This window comes from Prosopis cineraria, unplaced genomic scaffold (genome assembly GCF_029017545.1).
Source record: "Prosopis cineraria cultivar Desert tree isolate PC_DT_omini unplaced genomic scaffold, ASM2901754v1 PC3, whole genome shotgun sequence".
Lineage (NCBI taxonomy): Eukaryota > Viridiplantae > Streptophyta > Magnoliopsida > Fabales > Fabaceae > Prosopis > Prosopis cineraria.
The window spans coordinates 41,040,394-41,055,282 of record NW_026555334.1 but is presented as its reverse complement, the minus strand read 5'-3'; the positions used below and the strand labels follow the sequence as shown (position 1 = coordinate 41,055,282).

The window sequence follows — 14,889 nt, the reverse complement described above, 5'->3', positions numbered from 1 at the left end:
TAATAAAACAATTTAATTAATAATTATTGTAGGTGATGATGAAGAAACTGCAGAAATAATTAATATTGAGTCTCCGCCTTCATCTTTCACAAGTGAACCTACATCTGAGGGTTTTAATATTTTATTTATGTATGATAATGAGGGAAATCTTGATTAGGATTGATGATGATGTTTGCCTTCATCTTATTTGTACTTTTAAATTTTTTGTTCATTTTTTAGATTATGTGAGACTTTAGTTTGATATATGTTAAGTTTTAAAATATTCTAAATAAATTTTAATGTTGAATTTTATTTTATTTTATTTTATTTTTATCCGAGCTTACGAGCCTGGCCTTGAACCCTATGAATAAGGGCTGAGCTTTAATTTTAAGGTAAAATTGAGGTAACTAAATTTCAGGGCTTAGGCTCATAAGAATTGAGTTCATATGAACTAGGTCCGCTTGTTTGCCAACTCTATGGTAAACTAATTTCACCATACTAATTTTACCACGCGAAATCAAAAAGCATCTATGCTTTAGTATCAAGTCATCAGTATCAATGATTTATTCGGCAAGAAAAGTTATAAATACATGTCCAGAAATTTATCCTTTCGTACGGCAGGTTTTTTCTGGCAAATTAAATAGTATCGCGGGTTTTTGACTTTTTGGTATTATATATTTCCATGTCGCACTCGAAACCCTACAACGGTGAGACAGAAACCGACACGAGACAACCCAGGACGATGTGATAGAAGAAAAATCACGCCATGTTCTATTTTTTGCTTCTTTACCGATCCCGGATGATGAATTAATACAGTCACAGTGCATTCATTCACTTGCCTCTTCAAGATAATTTCCTAGACTCGAGGAAATCCTTTCTCTTGAGTTCTCTGGTGGAAAGGTACTCGAGAAAGTCGCCAAAATTGGTGTCCTTGTAGAGCTTCCGATTCGTCTCGTTAACGAGTTTTGACGACGGCCTGACCGTGTAGCTGAACGGAAGGCTATGCAGAGACACCACCGATATTCGACTCTTCGCCGCGTTCACCAAAGCCCTGTGCAGGACGCTCTTGTATTTGCCATTACTAAATATCTGATCCATACAAACACCAAACATTAACACGATAATCGATATATATAACTGTTTCATTATTCTTCTTTTAATTTTTTACTGCTAGTTTCTACAAATGATACAGACGTGGTTTTAATAAAGAAACCTACCTCTAAGTGATCGCCAAGGTTGACGACAAAAGTGTTGGGGACAGGGCGAACAGTGACCCATTGGGCTTGATGTTGGATCTGCAAGCCCTCAACGTCGTCTTGGAGGAGAAGCGTGAGGAAGCCATAATCGGAGTGAGGAGGAATCCCAAGGGTTAGGTCTGGTTCTGGACATGTTGGGTAGTAATTGGCCACGATCATTTGGCTCCCATCTTGGAAACCTTTTAACATGTCTTCTTCTTCTGTCTCGTCTTGTTTTTCGGCTCCCAGAATTCCCAAGCCCAGGCTCTCTAAAATGGCCTCCATTAACGTTAGAAACAAGCTTCTGGTTCTTTCTGCGTAGGTAGCGGCCACTTTCCTTTTCAAGAATTAAAATACGGCTGTCACCACACAGTTAAAACTGGCTCTCATGCCGTAATGTGACGTTTTTTAAGATAGCGAACAAGAGATTAAAAGTAAATAAAAAAAACACTAACTAAAAGGGATATGTCAATGTGCGGCTATTCTGCTAAATAAATGAATGAGTTATTATATATTACGCAAAATACTTAGCTCACCGCAAGTCTACAGGGGAAGGAGGCCAATGGGGAAGGAAATCGGGTAAGGGATGGCACAAGAGTTTGAGGAAGTCCCTCCAGCAGAAGACAGTGTCTCTGGTGGGGCTGTAACTAGTCCCATATCGAACAGGGGCTTGCACGTCTGTTGTCATGTACCTCGCTCTTTCCTCGTAAGGAAGATCAAAGAACCTCTTACTCACGTCCATCATACTCCTCAGAACATCCTCTGGAATCCCATGATTCACCAGCTGAAAATAAAAAAAGTCAACGCTTAAGTATCATGTTCATATCAGACCATTATTCCATTAATATATTCCAATTTCCTGATCTTCAATCACTGATGACCGGAGAAATTATACTCCATAGTCCATACATATAATACCCACCTGGAAAAAGCCGTAGTGCTCGCAGGCATGAGAGAGGGAATGAAGGACTCGGGGCCTATTGGGTCCTAGCAACCCAGCAAAATCAATGATGGGCAGCTGAATTAGATTTGAATCGGGAACATTTTGGTCTTCCACGATGGTACTGGGGCGGTCCGAAGCAGGGAATATATACTTGTCAGGGACCCTGTGAAGGCCATCATCGGAAAGCTGTTTCACCCCTTTGTAAAGGTACCGGCTTTCTGGTGTCTCAGCTCCGTCGCTGCTCTCGCGAGTTATCACCATTGCAGGAGACATGTATAATAGAGGATAAATTCAAGTGGCTGCAGAATGGTTTATGGGAATTAAAAGGAACACGAGGGTATGTTGCGTGTTGGGTTTTGATTAATGTGTAGTGCATAAGCGGGTATATATGGACGATTATTGAGGAAGATAGAGGAAGGAAGGTGGTGGGGTAAGGCATAGTGTCAAGTTTTGAGGGAAGGAGCTCGAGGTTTCTGAATTCAGAGGACTGCTTCGCCATCATTAATTCCATTTAAAAAAGAGCGTTGACAAAAGTTTCAGTCAGAACACGATGGAGGAGAAGTGGAGGGGATCATATGGAACTATTCAAGTATAATGTATTGTCTCTTTCCCTGCAGGACCTACGTCACTGACTCACTGTCTACATTATCATAATTCGTTTCTCTTGGGGATGGTGAGGTGGAAATTAATTATTTATGGATTAATTAAAATATAATAGAGTTTACCATGAAAGGCTGACTACTGGGAATGCATTGACTCACTTTACAATTTTTGCTACAGTCTTGCTGAGCTCGAGTTAAAGATCCCTGCAGGGTCATTCTCCCTCCCATAGAAGTCCTTTGTATTTCAATTTTTTTTTAGCTAGCTTTTTCTATTGGGATGTTAAGCGTAAGTTTACTTGGTTTGATTTTAAAAATAAAATAAAAATCACACATCTAAAGAAGGGGTATATAAGTAAAAAATACCCATAAATTTAATGCCTTAAGATTTAATTTTGAGTTAAAATATAGTGTTAAATTCATTTTTATGTTTTCTTGTAATTGTTGGGCGAACTAGTTTATGCTCTACCCTTTTTCGAGATGTTCCCAGGCCAACATTTCTTAAAAGAGGTTTACATTATTTACTAAACACACTATCTTATTTCATTTAATCAAAGTATTTCCTTTCTATTGTTATATTCTAGCCCAAACTCAACATTTGAGGACGCTGTAGTAAGGAATTTTAAGAATCGTTTCATTAATTGAATAGAAGTCAAGACATTCAGCTGAGACCGTTCCGATCTCTTGCGCTCCTAGCATATTTTGCCCCTATCACATCCATAAATTTGTACGGCAAGTCCTTAAAATTTTAACGATAACTGGGGTCATTGAAAATAATTAGATATGTTTCTCTTTGCGTGACATTAACTCTGGAAGGTCTGATATATAATTGCTATATGTATACGTGTCATGTAATATAATTCGAGTATTCGATCGACAATCAATGCCCCTGCTTCGCAGTCACATGTATTAGAATTGCACAGGTTTTGGTCGGTTGGACTGTAATGCTTTTGAACTCTCTGGCGGGCAAGAGCTGTTATTAATGGAATAAAAATTGAGCACTGATGTAAAAGAGAAATGCAATTGGATGATCATTCACAAAAGTCACATCGACGAACTGAACCACAAGGATGAAGATGATTTGATGACGTGTTCATACGATACTCGGACGACCAGGGCCAGCTTGAATTTTTATGTGGGGAGGGTTCATGCACTAAGTCGTTGCAGGGTTATACAATTAGAGGGATGTCCAACCAACTTGGTTGTTTGGTAGGCCATACCTACTTGGTATGAAGTTGATCTTGGAGACTAGACTAAGTCGAACATCTAGTCAATGTCAACCTTGGTCGCCCTGCCTAAGGCAAACGTATATGTCATTTTAATTTTGTTATGAACATTGATTGATTTTTATGTAATAAATTGATCTATCATTTATATTTCAAGGGAATATATTTTAGATGCGATAATTATGTATTGTACATTTAATTTTTTTATTTTCTTTTTAAATTTTCAATTATTTTTTCAGGACGGGCCAAATCTTGTATTGTATGCATGTTGAGGCGATCGAGACCAAGTTTATGATTAGCTATATTCACTGACTTTTGCGTTTTAGATTAGATGATCATGCTTGTTTCGTCAAGTGGACCGGCATGGTTAGTGAACTTGACGATCCCTGTCGACCTTCATCAATGAGCCCTTCATTGCATCACAAGTAATAAAATATATAGATGTTTATCAAGGTCAAATGATATCCCTCTCGCAACAAATCCAGATCAGACATATATAGTGTAATTTATTTGGTCAACAAATTGACGTACTATTTATTGCTTAATTTACAAAATTATGGATATAACCCCTATGATAACTTCAGAAATCAGAATGTTGTCGTAATTAAAGATGCGCAAGTTTGATGTTCACACACCGAGAAATTGATGCCGTAATTCAATTTATAACCACACCGATCAAGATGCCTTGTTTCTAATTAGCTTAACAAGATCTCTGATCCTGCGCATGTCTCGATTGCTGGTAGATATGCTGGCAAGTTAAATATCAACTTGTTTTTTCAGCCTTCGTCACACCTTGTGTTTCCATCTCAAACATTTCAATTCATTTTCCAATTTAGCATGCACATATACTACTAAATTCATTAAGAAAACAAACAGTAGTGGATTTAAGGATTAGCGTACGTGTATGTACGTGTGTGTGTGTGTACAAGCAATTAGTCCCCCGAATTAATAAGTTTAATAAAATTACATGCCTTGCTTGAAAAAAGAAAAAAAAAAAAAAGCCAAAGCATATAACACTGGAAACGCGGAGATTAAGAATAATTCAGGAGCTCCTGTTTTTGTAGTTTGCTGTGTGCCTGTTTTTTTAAAAAGCATATAAATAAATAAATTAGACGACACAGCCCCAGCCACACGGACGCTACTGTATTCTATATAGAGAGTCATGCTTCTCTTTGTCAAGGATCACTTCAAACAAGTCCATTTCTTGTCCCCCTTCCTCTATTCTGCTTTCCCAGTGTCCGAACACAAGCATCCAAGGCAGTCAAGCGTCTTATGCAAGCTTCATTGCTTTTTCTTGACAGGGATGGGTTCCAGTCAAGCCTCTGGCACGCCCCTCCTGCCAATCAAAATAACTTAATGCTATGTTTGGATATATAGGAATTTGAATTTGAACCAAATTTACTGTTTGGATTATTAAAAATGTATGAATTTAGATTTGACTCAAATTTAAATTCAAGTCCTACATCAATTTTTTTATAATTTAAAATTCTTTATCAACTTCTATTATTTCAAATCCTATTTCAATATCTTTGTAATTTGACTAGCTCAATGATGGTGCCAAACGCATGATCATCAAATTGCCAGTGGTGAAACGATCTACTTCCATCAGGAGCAAACTACCAGCGTCAGTCAAGACCAGACAACTAACTTTCATTGAGATTGAATTGCAAGCAATTGGCTTTCACAAGGATCAAACCCCTAGCATTGACAGGGATAGAACCACTGGTGTTGACCAGGATAGGATTGCCGGCCCTAACTGAGACTAGACAACCACCCACGATCGGGATCAGATGACAAGATCCCATCGTGATCAAAACCAACGACTTCAATCGGGATTGAATTGGTGGCCTCGACTAGGACCGCACTAGAAAATTGGTTAAAATGATCAAATAATAAACATATTTAGAATTTAAAATTTTAATTAAGATCCAAATAAAAGATTTTAATATCATAATTTAAAATTTTTTATATAATCCCAACAAAGAATTTATAATTTATAAATTTTAATTGTGAGATTTTAAATTTAAATTTTCAATTCAAATTCACCTATCCAGACGCTATCCAAAGGAATTTGTTTCGCCCAACTTGCCTGCTTCATTTTCTTTTTAATTCCGAGTAAGGCTTGTGACCCAATTAGTTACAAAATCTGAGAGTTTTCAAAAGCTGGGCGATGCAGAATAGTATAAGAGGAAAAAGACAAAGCCATATCGTGCGATTTGATTTTAATTGGTACGGGTTCATGATTCTTATCACAAAATTAACCCCCACCGCAATAATAAATTGAACCCAAAGAAAGGAAAAAAACAAAGGAGGAAAGACCTGTCTACTCAACCCTATTCATGATGGAAGGTTTTGGTGGATTTGTCCAACCCAGGATACCCTACTTATTGAAGCATAACTTTTCGAGTGTCGGGGTCTTATCCGGCGCCTGAGTAAATCAGGATTATGATTTAAGTTAGTGTTATCAACTCATGCATTATAGCTATTGAACGCTCAAGTCTGTGAATATACGTAGCAGAGAATAGATTATAGATGCCTATGTTTGTAACTTGATTGAAAAGGATCGATTTTTATTTTTTTGCAACTTCCAAACACAAAATCACTCTCACATTGCTTAAGATGAATGGCTTTTCACACACTTTGTTAATAAACGTGAATGTGCGCCTCAATATATGTTATACATAGCTAAGTAGCTAGCCAGCTAGAGAGCCTTTAATTCAGTAAGTAAACGACATGAACCCCATTTGGTTAATTATATGTCATGGAACTAATTAATAACTCTGAAGGAAGTGCCGTTTCGTCGCATCGACGACGACATCGGGCGGTACTGCAGGAGCAATGGATTTATGCATGGCAAGAATTGCTGATTTGTGTGGCCCCGGAGAGGGAGTGGAATGCTTCACGCTTCCAAGTTGGGCAAGTCTTGTCGTTTTGCCCTCGATGCGTTGTATATGCATAGTGAAGCTAGGTCTAGGTCCACCTCAGCTCGATGATATTGGAATTGGGGCATGAGCTACAGGCTACGATCAACAAACGGTTCATATTTAACGATCTGTCACGTTATCACGTCTCTCTGGTTTTTCGGGTAGCTATTCCATAAACGGTGAGCGGTTTCTTTCATCAACCTTGGACTTTCTGAGGGTTCCTCGCGATTGTCGTCGAGGAAACGAAACGCGTGACGTCATTATTTGGCACTTTCTTTCGGCTATGGTGAAGCATTTCAGGACGGATTTTGATTCGATAACTATATTTAATATAGATATTAAATATTTATATTATTTAAATTATTAAAATTTATATTAATAGTTATAAATTTATACTTCACTTGATATTAATAAATGAGTAAGTGTATTTAAAATATTGATCTAAATTTCAACAACTCAGATGATACAGGTATTCAATGTCTATGCTAAGTACAGTCATAGAATTCAAATCCTTTTAAGATTACATTTAGAACGCGTATGATATACCGCAGAATTTGCCGACATTATTTATTATGAATAATCAAGTTAAGGGGAAATTATATTTAGGATCTATAACCATCGAATATTTATTTTAATAAAAGAACATAAAAATTCTAATTAAATTGAAGGACCAAAATATACCAGGTAGACTATTTTGCCCTTATTTAAGACATTTGGTTAAATGACTGCATTATGTTAATCGGTATTTTGTTTCTGTTTTTCTTTTCTCCGGTTTTAGACTTGGGTGCGTCGACTGGCATTCAACAATTTCAATAACACTTGCTTTCTTGATTCCTCCAGAATGTGTCCTATAGTAATTTTTAATTCAAAATATAGAATACTTTGTGATAATTTTTTTCTTCAATTTTACATTTTTTTTATTAATATAAATATATTTAATATAGTTGTGTTATGATTTAAAGCTAATTGTAAAAAAAAAAGGCGCATCTCATATTTATGATATCAAGAAAAAATAATTTTTCTTAAAACATTTAAACGGTTGAAAGTATTGTACAATAAAAATTAAGAGAGTGTATGGAGTGGTTTTTAGCAATTAAAGAGATTCTTATTGAACTGAATACTCTTCACTCAATCAAATGAATTAAAAATAAATTCACATACACGAGAATATGATATACATAAATTCACATACACGAGAACATGATATACGAGACACATGAACTTCGACGAATACTCATTTACTGGTAAACGAAATTACAAAACTAAGATGTGGGGTCGGATAATTCTAGAGATTTGACAGGGATAATTTAGCATTTTTAAATTTACATTTTAGTAGTTAGTCCTCTTTAACAATTATCATTTTCAAAGTCCTCTCCAATAAATATTATTCTCACCTGGTCTCCGCTCTAATTTCCTCTTCTAAGAATCATAATCGAACATTAGAATATTCATATTTCAGTGGCCGAGAGCCGAATGCTATAGGGCATGCAAGTCGACTCTTAGTTATTGGGCCTACACATGCTGGATTTACTTTATGAAGCTGCGAACGCTACCAACTGGGCTAGTTTATAGGAACATCCTGCTCCTTCCATCTGTTTAGTGTCGAAATCAAGGGTCCAAGAGATTATTGTTCACACCCCACAACAAAAAAATACATTTTTAAAAAAATTAATAAAAAATTAAGTCTTGAAACAAATTAAATATTTTTTATTTATCTATTTATATGTTTGGATTGAGAATGACGTAAAAAAATATGACTGTGCACGGAGCTTGTATTACATTTTTGTATCTAGCATTTTTTAATACTTTTCCCAAATGCAACACCGTACTTGCACGTCCACAAACACACACTCACACACAAGATGTTTTTCGGCTTGACACACACATGCATATCTTAATTGTAATTTAGATATAGTTTGCTAAAACCAGTCCCACAACAAAATGCAGACTGTTCGTTAGTTAGGCTCCCCCCCCCCCCGGGGGGTTTTTTTCAATGATAGTTTGAGGTGAATACCGCAAATCATGAAGAATTTTTCGACGCCATTATTTCATGTTCAGCTTATTGTAACTCGACGTTAAAACACAAGGATAACTTAATCAAATCATAAAGTTGAGGTGAGGGTGCGACAAAGTTACTTTTTTAAACTTAAAGTAATCTTGTTCCACCTACTCACTTAATTAGTTTAATTTTAGGATGACACACGCTTTTTAAAAAAATTGAAAACCTTGATGGGTACCCATCAATTCACATCTACTCCACCTAATTGTTTTGGATGATGCTATGTTAACAATAAAACCATTCGCCATTTGTTACTCTATATCTATTTCCCCTAATCATTCCAAAACAATATTCAAACAAAATGGAGGTGAAGGCTTGGTCACAGCTAGTAAAATTTCAAGCAGCGAAAAAGCAAAACACAAAATAAGAGGCTGAGTCGTTTAATCAATTAGGTGGGTAAAACTGGTAACGATAAATAACTAAATTTTGTCCCAATATTACATTTTCATGCACGTAACAATAAATAAAGGGGTGTGTGTGTGTGTGTATATAAAGAATAAAAGAAAAAGGTGTAGTTATGGTTGAGTGAAAAGGGGCATGTGGATGGTGGGGCATTGAAAACTAGAAAACGGACTCCACAAAAAGACTTGCTTTCCAAATTCCTCATGATATGTACACCCCTCAACCATCAATTATTAAACAAATCCTCTTGCATTATTGATTCTTCAATTTGTTGTTTCCAGACCCAGTCCCGAAAACAAGGAACTTTCCTACCTCTATACTTTTCCCTTTCTTTTTCACTCATGGACAACTCCAAAGGCTATCTTCCTCCCTTTTTCTTCTTTATTTTTTTCGAAAAGGAATAAATTATACTAACCAGCTGAGAGGGGTTGAATTGAAATATTTACCAGTTTTGAGGGCGAAGATGATAATTATTATTAGGAGGCAAAAGGAGCCCTATGAGGGACGCCTTTTCTTCTTCTTGCAGATGAAGCCGGTGGAGGAGGAGGCGTGGCCGGGTACATATCTTGCTGTGACCCTTCACGCAATTCTTCTTCTCGTCTGGAAGACACCGATCCTTTTGACAATGCCTCGTCCAAACCAAAGCTCGCATTCCCATTTCTCTTTATTCCTACAAGCTAAATCATGCATTTTTCCCGCAGAATCTTTTTAGTATATATATATATATATATATATATATTATATTCACTTCAACTCTCGTCATGTTCTCATTAAGGTTCAGTAATTATATCCCTACAAAGGTCGAGCTGTAGAGTTTAAACTAAATAATTATGATAGTATTGATGATGATGATGGGGATTCATTAATTATATATATACATATTAATTAAGATGAGCGTGCTGGCCTAGAGGGATGGAAATGATGATGAATAGTGGTGGGAATATATATAATGATGATGGGGAAAATGTGATGGTGATGGGTTTGGCAATGTAGGTGAAGATGCGTGGGTGGTGGGTGTTAGAGGCATATGAGGGAAAGCATGGTTGAGTTGTAAATGATGTGCATGTTGACAGTGATATATATGAAAACATTTGTGAGGCGAGAGAGAGAGATGGCTGACCTTACATCCCAAAGAACAAAAACGAAATGGGTCCAAGAGGCTTCTTCCACAAATCTCGCAAATGTGAGCTCCTCCTCCTTTCCCAGATGATGATTTTGGCTGAGGCCTTTCGTTCAGAAACAGCACTCGTGCACTGTTTATCACATACGTCTGTACTCCACTTATATCCAGTACCTTCTGGATTTCTGCAACTCTCACTACATCGTGATACGAAGATCTTCTTATCTGCAGATCACACCAAGTAATCAACAATGCCGGCCCATTGTGATTATTCACAATTTGAATCATTCTCAAATATATACAAATTAAATCATCCACATCAAAGAACAACGCACTTCAATTATAATAATCCGGATAAACAAAACGGATGGAACCTGAATAACTTGATGATCCTTGTGCCTTGAGGAACGGCAGTAAAAGCAAAACGGGTCGCCATTGCAATCCAGACAATACATGTTACACTCGCTCCTGGCGGCGTCTCCGTGAATCCGGCAAACGCTGAAAAACGAAGCGTTCAGGAGCGGTTCGAGCCATGGAGGGACCAACATTGTGTCCTGCGCCCAAACACGAATAAGTGAGACTGTAAAAACCGATCAAACAAATTTCAGAGAGACGAATAGATCTGCGAGACTAGAACATATATTATTATACCAGTTCAATTAAGAGGCGAATCTGCGCCGTCGACGGGTTAAGGGAGAAACGATGGCGAATAGTAGTACTGTTGGGATCAAGTCGTAGGATCGATGACGTCAGTGGCGGAGTATTGAGAGGAGAGTTGCAGGAGAAAATGCAGAGAAGGAGAAAGACAGAGAGTAAACGGCATTCAACTTTGGAACCCAAGAACACGAGCAGGTTAAAGACTAAGAAGACAAAGGCTAATTATACAATTGCGGCTCAGGACCGGGTATTACTGGACGGTTGAGATGGGAAGCGGTGGCTGTGAGATTCACAGAGCCGTTGGATGCGGGGCGAGAACGGGTGTCGTTGGCGCTTGCGCCTCTTTGGATCTTCTTTGCGTCTCTACGGTGGCACCGGGCCGGCTACTTGGTTACGCCTCGCCCCTATAGCTGTATCTTTCAAATTCGTCCACGCCCTCTGGTGTCCACGTGTCATCATGCCCACGGTCCATCCTGTTCCGGAGGGTCCCCCCTTTGCCCCCATATTATATGTAATAATTTGTTAATTGTTGATATAATTTAAACTCATTTTTATTATTTGAATTTATTTTTTTACCAGTATCATTCGAATTTATAAACTCGCTTTTTCAAAATAATCAACTATGTTAACTTTTTTTTAAAGAAAAGTGAATTTGCATCCTCAATATTTCTCTCATTCATATGATTATTATCTATAACATAATATTTTTTCCGTTAAAACATGTATAACCCAAAACCCAAGTAATCATGTGAAATTCGTCGCCATACTCAAATCAACACTTTTAGAACATAACTGTCGTATATTAAAATGGCAGGTAAAATGTCATGTCACAGACATGAATCTTGAGCTTAATTGGCACTAAACGATCTCGTTTAAATATAAATATGCTTTGTTGTTTGCTCACTTATATCGTTTTTCTTTTGGGCAAAATATTATGATCCCAACCTAATCTTAGGGGGCAATCATAGGGATATGGTTAGCTAGTGGGATTCACAATTCCAAATACTTTGTAATGGACGAACAAAATGTAGATCGATATAGCATTAGCACCACCCAGGCGGAATATATACAATTCAAATATTATCTCACCGGATATATATCCAAATCGCAATTTAGGCACTCGCTAGGATTTTATCTTGTTCGCCTGGATATTAGATATATCCATCCACTTTAATAACTTTATATAGAAAAAATATATATCCATCCCACAATTACCAGATCTGCCCTTTGTGGCTCCGCTCCAAAGCTAAAATCACCCTTTACCAAAGAGCCTTTTTGCATTCCTTTAATTTCCAATCTCGTGTTGCAGACGTCGCATGACCCGTAAGAGGAAAAAAATTGTATACTTTCTCTTATACTATTTATAAATTATTTTTAATATATTTTATCAAAATTAAAAAAATTTTAAATTTTATTAATTTTATCTTAAAATTTAATAAATTTTTATCTTTATTTTTAATAAATATTCTTAAATTTTGTTATTAATATTTTTATTTAAAACATTTAATAAGAATAAAAATGTAAAGAGGAATATTAAAAATTAATAAGTATCTTATAAATAAGATTAAATTTTTTGTTTTCTTTCTACCGTATAAATAAGACCAGTATAATAACTCCAAAGGTCTCTTTTTTTTCCTCTTAATTTACTGATAAATTACTACATTCCGAGGATTATATTATATTGCCTAAAAGTGAAGCCAAAACCTGAAAATGTCCTCTCGCGCATCGCTTGCGTGAGAAGGAAAAGTGAAGATTGAACGGGAAGAGAAAAGCGTGGTGTTATGAAAGTGAACAATATAAAGACTGTAAGCAAAGGGCATTTATCCCGAGAAAAAGGCAAATGAAAGGGAAGGAAAGTATCGTTGATTATGTTAAAAGGATGCGAATAATGCGATAAAACCAGTGATTGAAGCTTCGCATCCAAACAAAGAGCCATATAAAGAAAAGTGTTTCCTGTCCTATATGCAACACAATTACAATATAAAATTGTTAAGACCTTCCTGTTAACACATGCTTCTGCTTTGGTATCCTTATCTTTGAATCGCAAGGTAAAAAATCTTAATTTGTCGATACAATTACGACACAAACAAAACAGCTTCCCTGGACGAACACAAAAATTACCTGGTTGGTTGAACGATAATTTATTTAGGCTCGTAATGGAAACGAGTTTGAGACCAGGTTTTTTTTTTTTTTTTTTAGCGAGATGCAGGAAAGAACTTTTACATTTAATGTTGTGGGCAAGACCGGCAACATGGGGATCTAATCACCCGCCTCCTCTCTTTTCGTCTCTTTTTTTTTCCACTTCTCTCCCCCTCCTTCTTCCAATCGATATCCTTACTAAACTTTTCTTTCTTTTTTTATTTTTTTAATGAAACTGGATATCAATAATTAACAATTAAACAAAGTAAAAAAACAAATAAAAAAAACTAAGCTCTTTCATTATCCTCCATCCCTAAGATTAGGAAATGGTTAATGATCAAAGAGAAAAAATATATTATCCAAAGTGTACAATGATGTAGCAAAAAATTCTGCATTCTTATTTTTGCCCATATTAATGTGATTAAAAATAATTCTACCCTCCCTGCAAAGTAAGACTCTAGCTTCTTTAATCAAGTCCTGACAAATGGTAGTCGTAGTTACACTCATTTATAACTAAATTCATGACTTCAATGCAATAGAGAAAACTTCAACATGGTAGATTCTCCTTGCCCAGCATAAGTGTAGACCTTGTATGATACCAGTAAGCTCAGCTATAGTTAGAGGAGTTGAAGCACCTAAATCGACAAATCCAATTATTAGTTCTATCTTGCAAGATCCCAACATATTCATTGCTCCCATTTTCTTTAACAGAGCCATCAGCATGGTCTCTACCAATTATGAACTAGGTCTCTATCAATAAAAGTTCTAAACAAATTACAACTACCTTTATTGGCAATACACATAAAGTTTGAATCAAATAAAATATTACATTGATTAATCCAAATGTCTCAACATATATCTAAATGGTAAGGGATTTTTCTTGTGAAGGCTTGACCTACTTCACGTTTCAAGTTCCATTTGATCCAATCCATCCTTAAAATAGAAAAAAACTCTCTTGAGCATCTTCTTTAAGAACATATTTTCAATGGTTGACTGCATTAGCATAATTGTGAAAGAGATGCATCAAATCCTCAACCAAGTTGCATCCAACTGGACACTTGTCACTGGATTTGATCCTTCTCTGGGTGCAAAGCGCCATGAGCTCTTCCATGTGTTTTTTCCTTTCATCGGCAATGGACTAATGGGGTATATTTTTTTCTTTCTACTATTTTTTTGCTTTCTGATTTTCTTGGATGAATGGTTTTTCTGCCTAACATAAATAAAGAAAAATATAATTAAATCTTGTAACAAATTTCTTTTTTACCCCATAACTAAGCACTGAGAGAAAAATATATAAAATTAATTAAACAAGTACAAAATATTTATACATTTAATCAAATACAATCTAAAATTTATAGCTATTTAATTACAATACATGCATTTATCAAGGAGCCCAAACGAAGGAGAGAAGCCCAATCTCTCTTCGTTACCTCATTATGTCCAAAAAAAAAAGATAAAAGAAATACTGTCCGAAAAAAGCTGGTAAGGGAGACCAAGGTATGAAAAAATATTTTTAATTAATTTCTAATTTGGTCATTTTATGGCTCAATGGAAGAATATGATGTATTTAGTTTTAGAGTATGGGAGTAATTTTAATCGAGGTAGG

At 36.1% G+C, this 14,889-nt stretch overlaps 2 protein-coding genes across 3 annotated transcripts; both read right to left on the bottom strand.

Moving 5' to 3' along the window:
- Positions 1–724: 724 nt before the first annotated feature.
- Positions 725–2,607, bottom strand: LOC129306907 (probable 2-oxoglutarate-dependent dioxygenase SLC1). Its single transcript, XM_054947710.1, has 4 exons — positions 2,137–2,607; positions 1,751–1,998; positions 1,197–1,551; positions 725–1,068 (listed from the first exon to the last, which is right to left on the bottom strand). Exons 1-4 carry the CDS (start codon positions 2,428–2,430, stop codon positions 823–825), a joined length of 1,143 nt encoding a protein of 380 aa, XP_054803685.1. The 5' UTR covers positions 2,431–2,607; the 3' UTR covers positions 725–822.
- A 6,722-nt stretch (positions 2,608–9,329) lies between these two features.
- Positions 9,330–11,493, bottom strand: LOC129306551 (protein RGF1 INDUCIBLE TRANSCRIPTION FACTOR 1-like). Of its 2 annotated transcripts, XM_054947213.1 has the most exons (4): positions 11,139–11,493; positions 10,862–11,041; positions 10,488–10,712; positions 9,330–10,044 (listed from the first exon to the last, which is right to left on the bottom strand). In XM_054947213.1, exons 2-4 carry the CDS (start codon positions 11,033–11,035, stop codon positions 9,844–9,846), a joined length of 600 nt encoding a protein of 199 aa, XP_054803188.1. In that variant the 5' UTR covers positions 11,036–11,041; positions 11,139–11,493; the 3' UTR covers positions 9,330–9,843. The 2 variants fall into 2 exon arrangements, with proteins under 2 accessions (XP_054803188.1, XP_054803187.1); XM_054947212.1 differs by lacking the exon at positions 9,330–10,044 and having other exon boundaries at positions 10,076–10,712.
- Positions 11,494–14,889: the final 3,396 nt, after the last annotated feature.

Bases quoted from the DNA above. Each gene is read 5' to 3' on its own strand.
- LOC129306907 (XM_054947710.1), bottom strand. From the start codon at position 2,430: ATGTCTCCTGCAATGGTGATAACTCGCGAGAGCAGCGACGGAGCTGAG. The intron at 1,999-2,136 runs GTGGGTATTATA...TTTTATTTTCAG, and splicing joins AGCACTACGGCTTTTTCCAG to CTGGTGAATCATGGGATTCC. The intron at 1,069-1,196 runs GTAGGTTTCTTT...TGTATGGATCAG, and splicing joins ACCTTGGCGATCACTTAGAG to ATATTTAGTAATGGCAAATA.
- LOC129306551 (XM_054947212.1), bottom strand. From the start codon at position 11,035: ATGTTGGTCCCTCCATGGCTCGAACCGCTCCTGAACGCTTCGTTTTTC. The intron at 10,713-10,861 runs GTTCCATCCGTT...TGTGATCTGCAG, and splicing joins AGGATCATCAAGTTATTCAG to ATAAGAAGATCTTCGTATCA.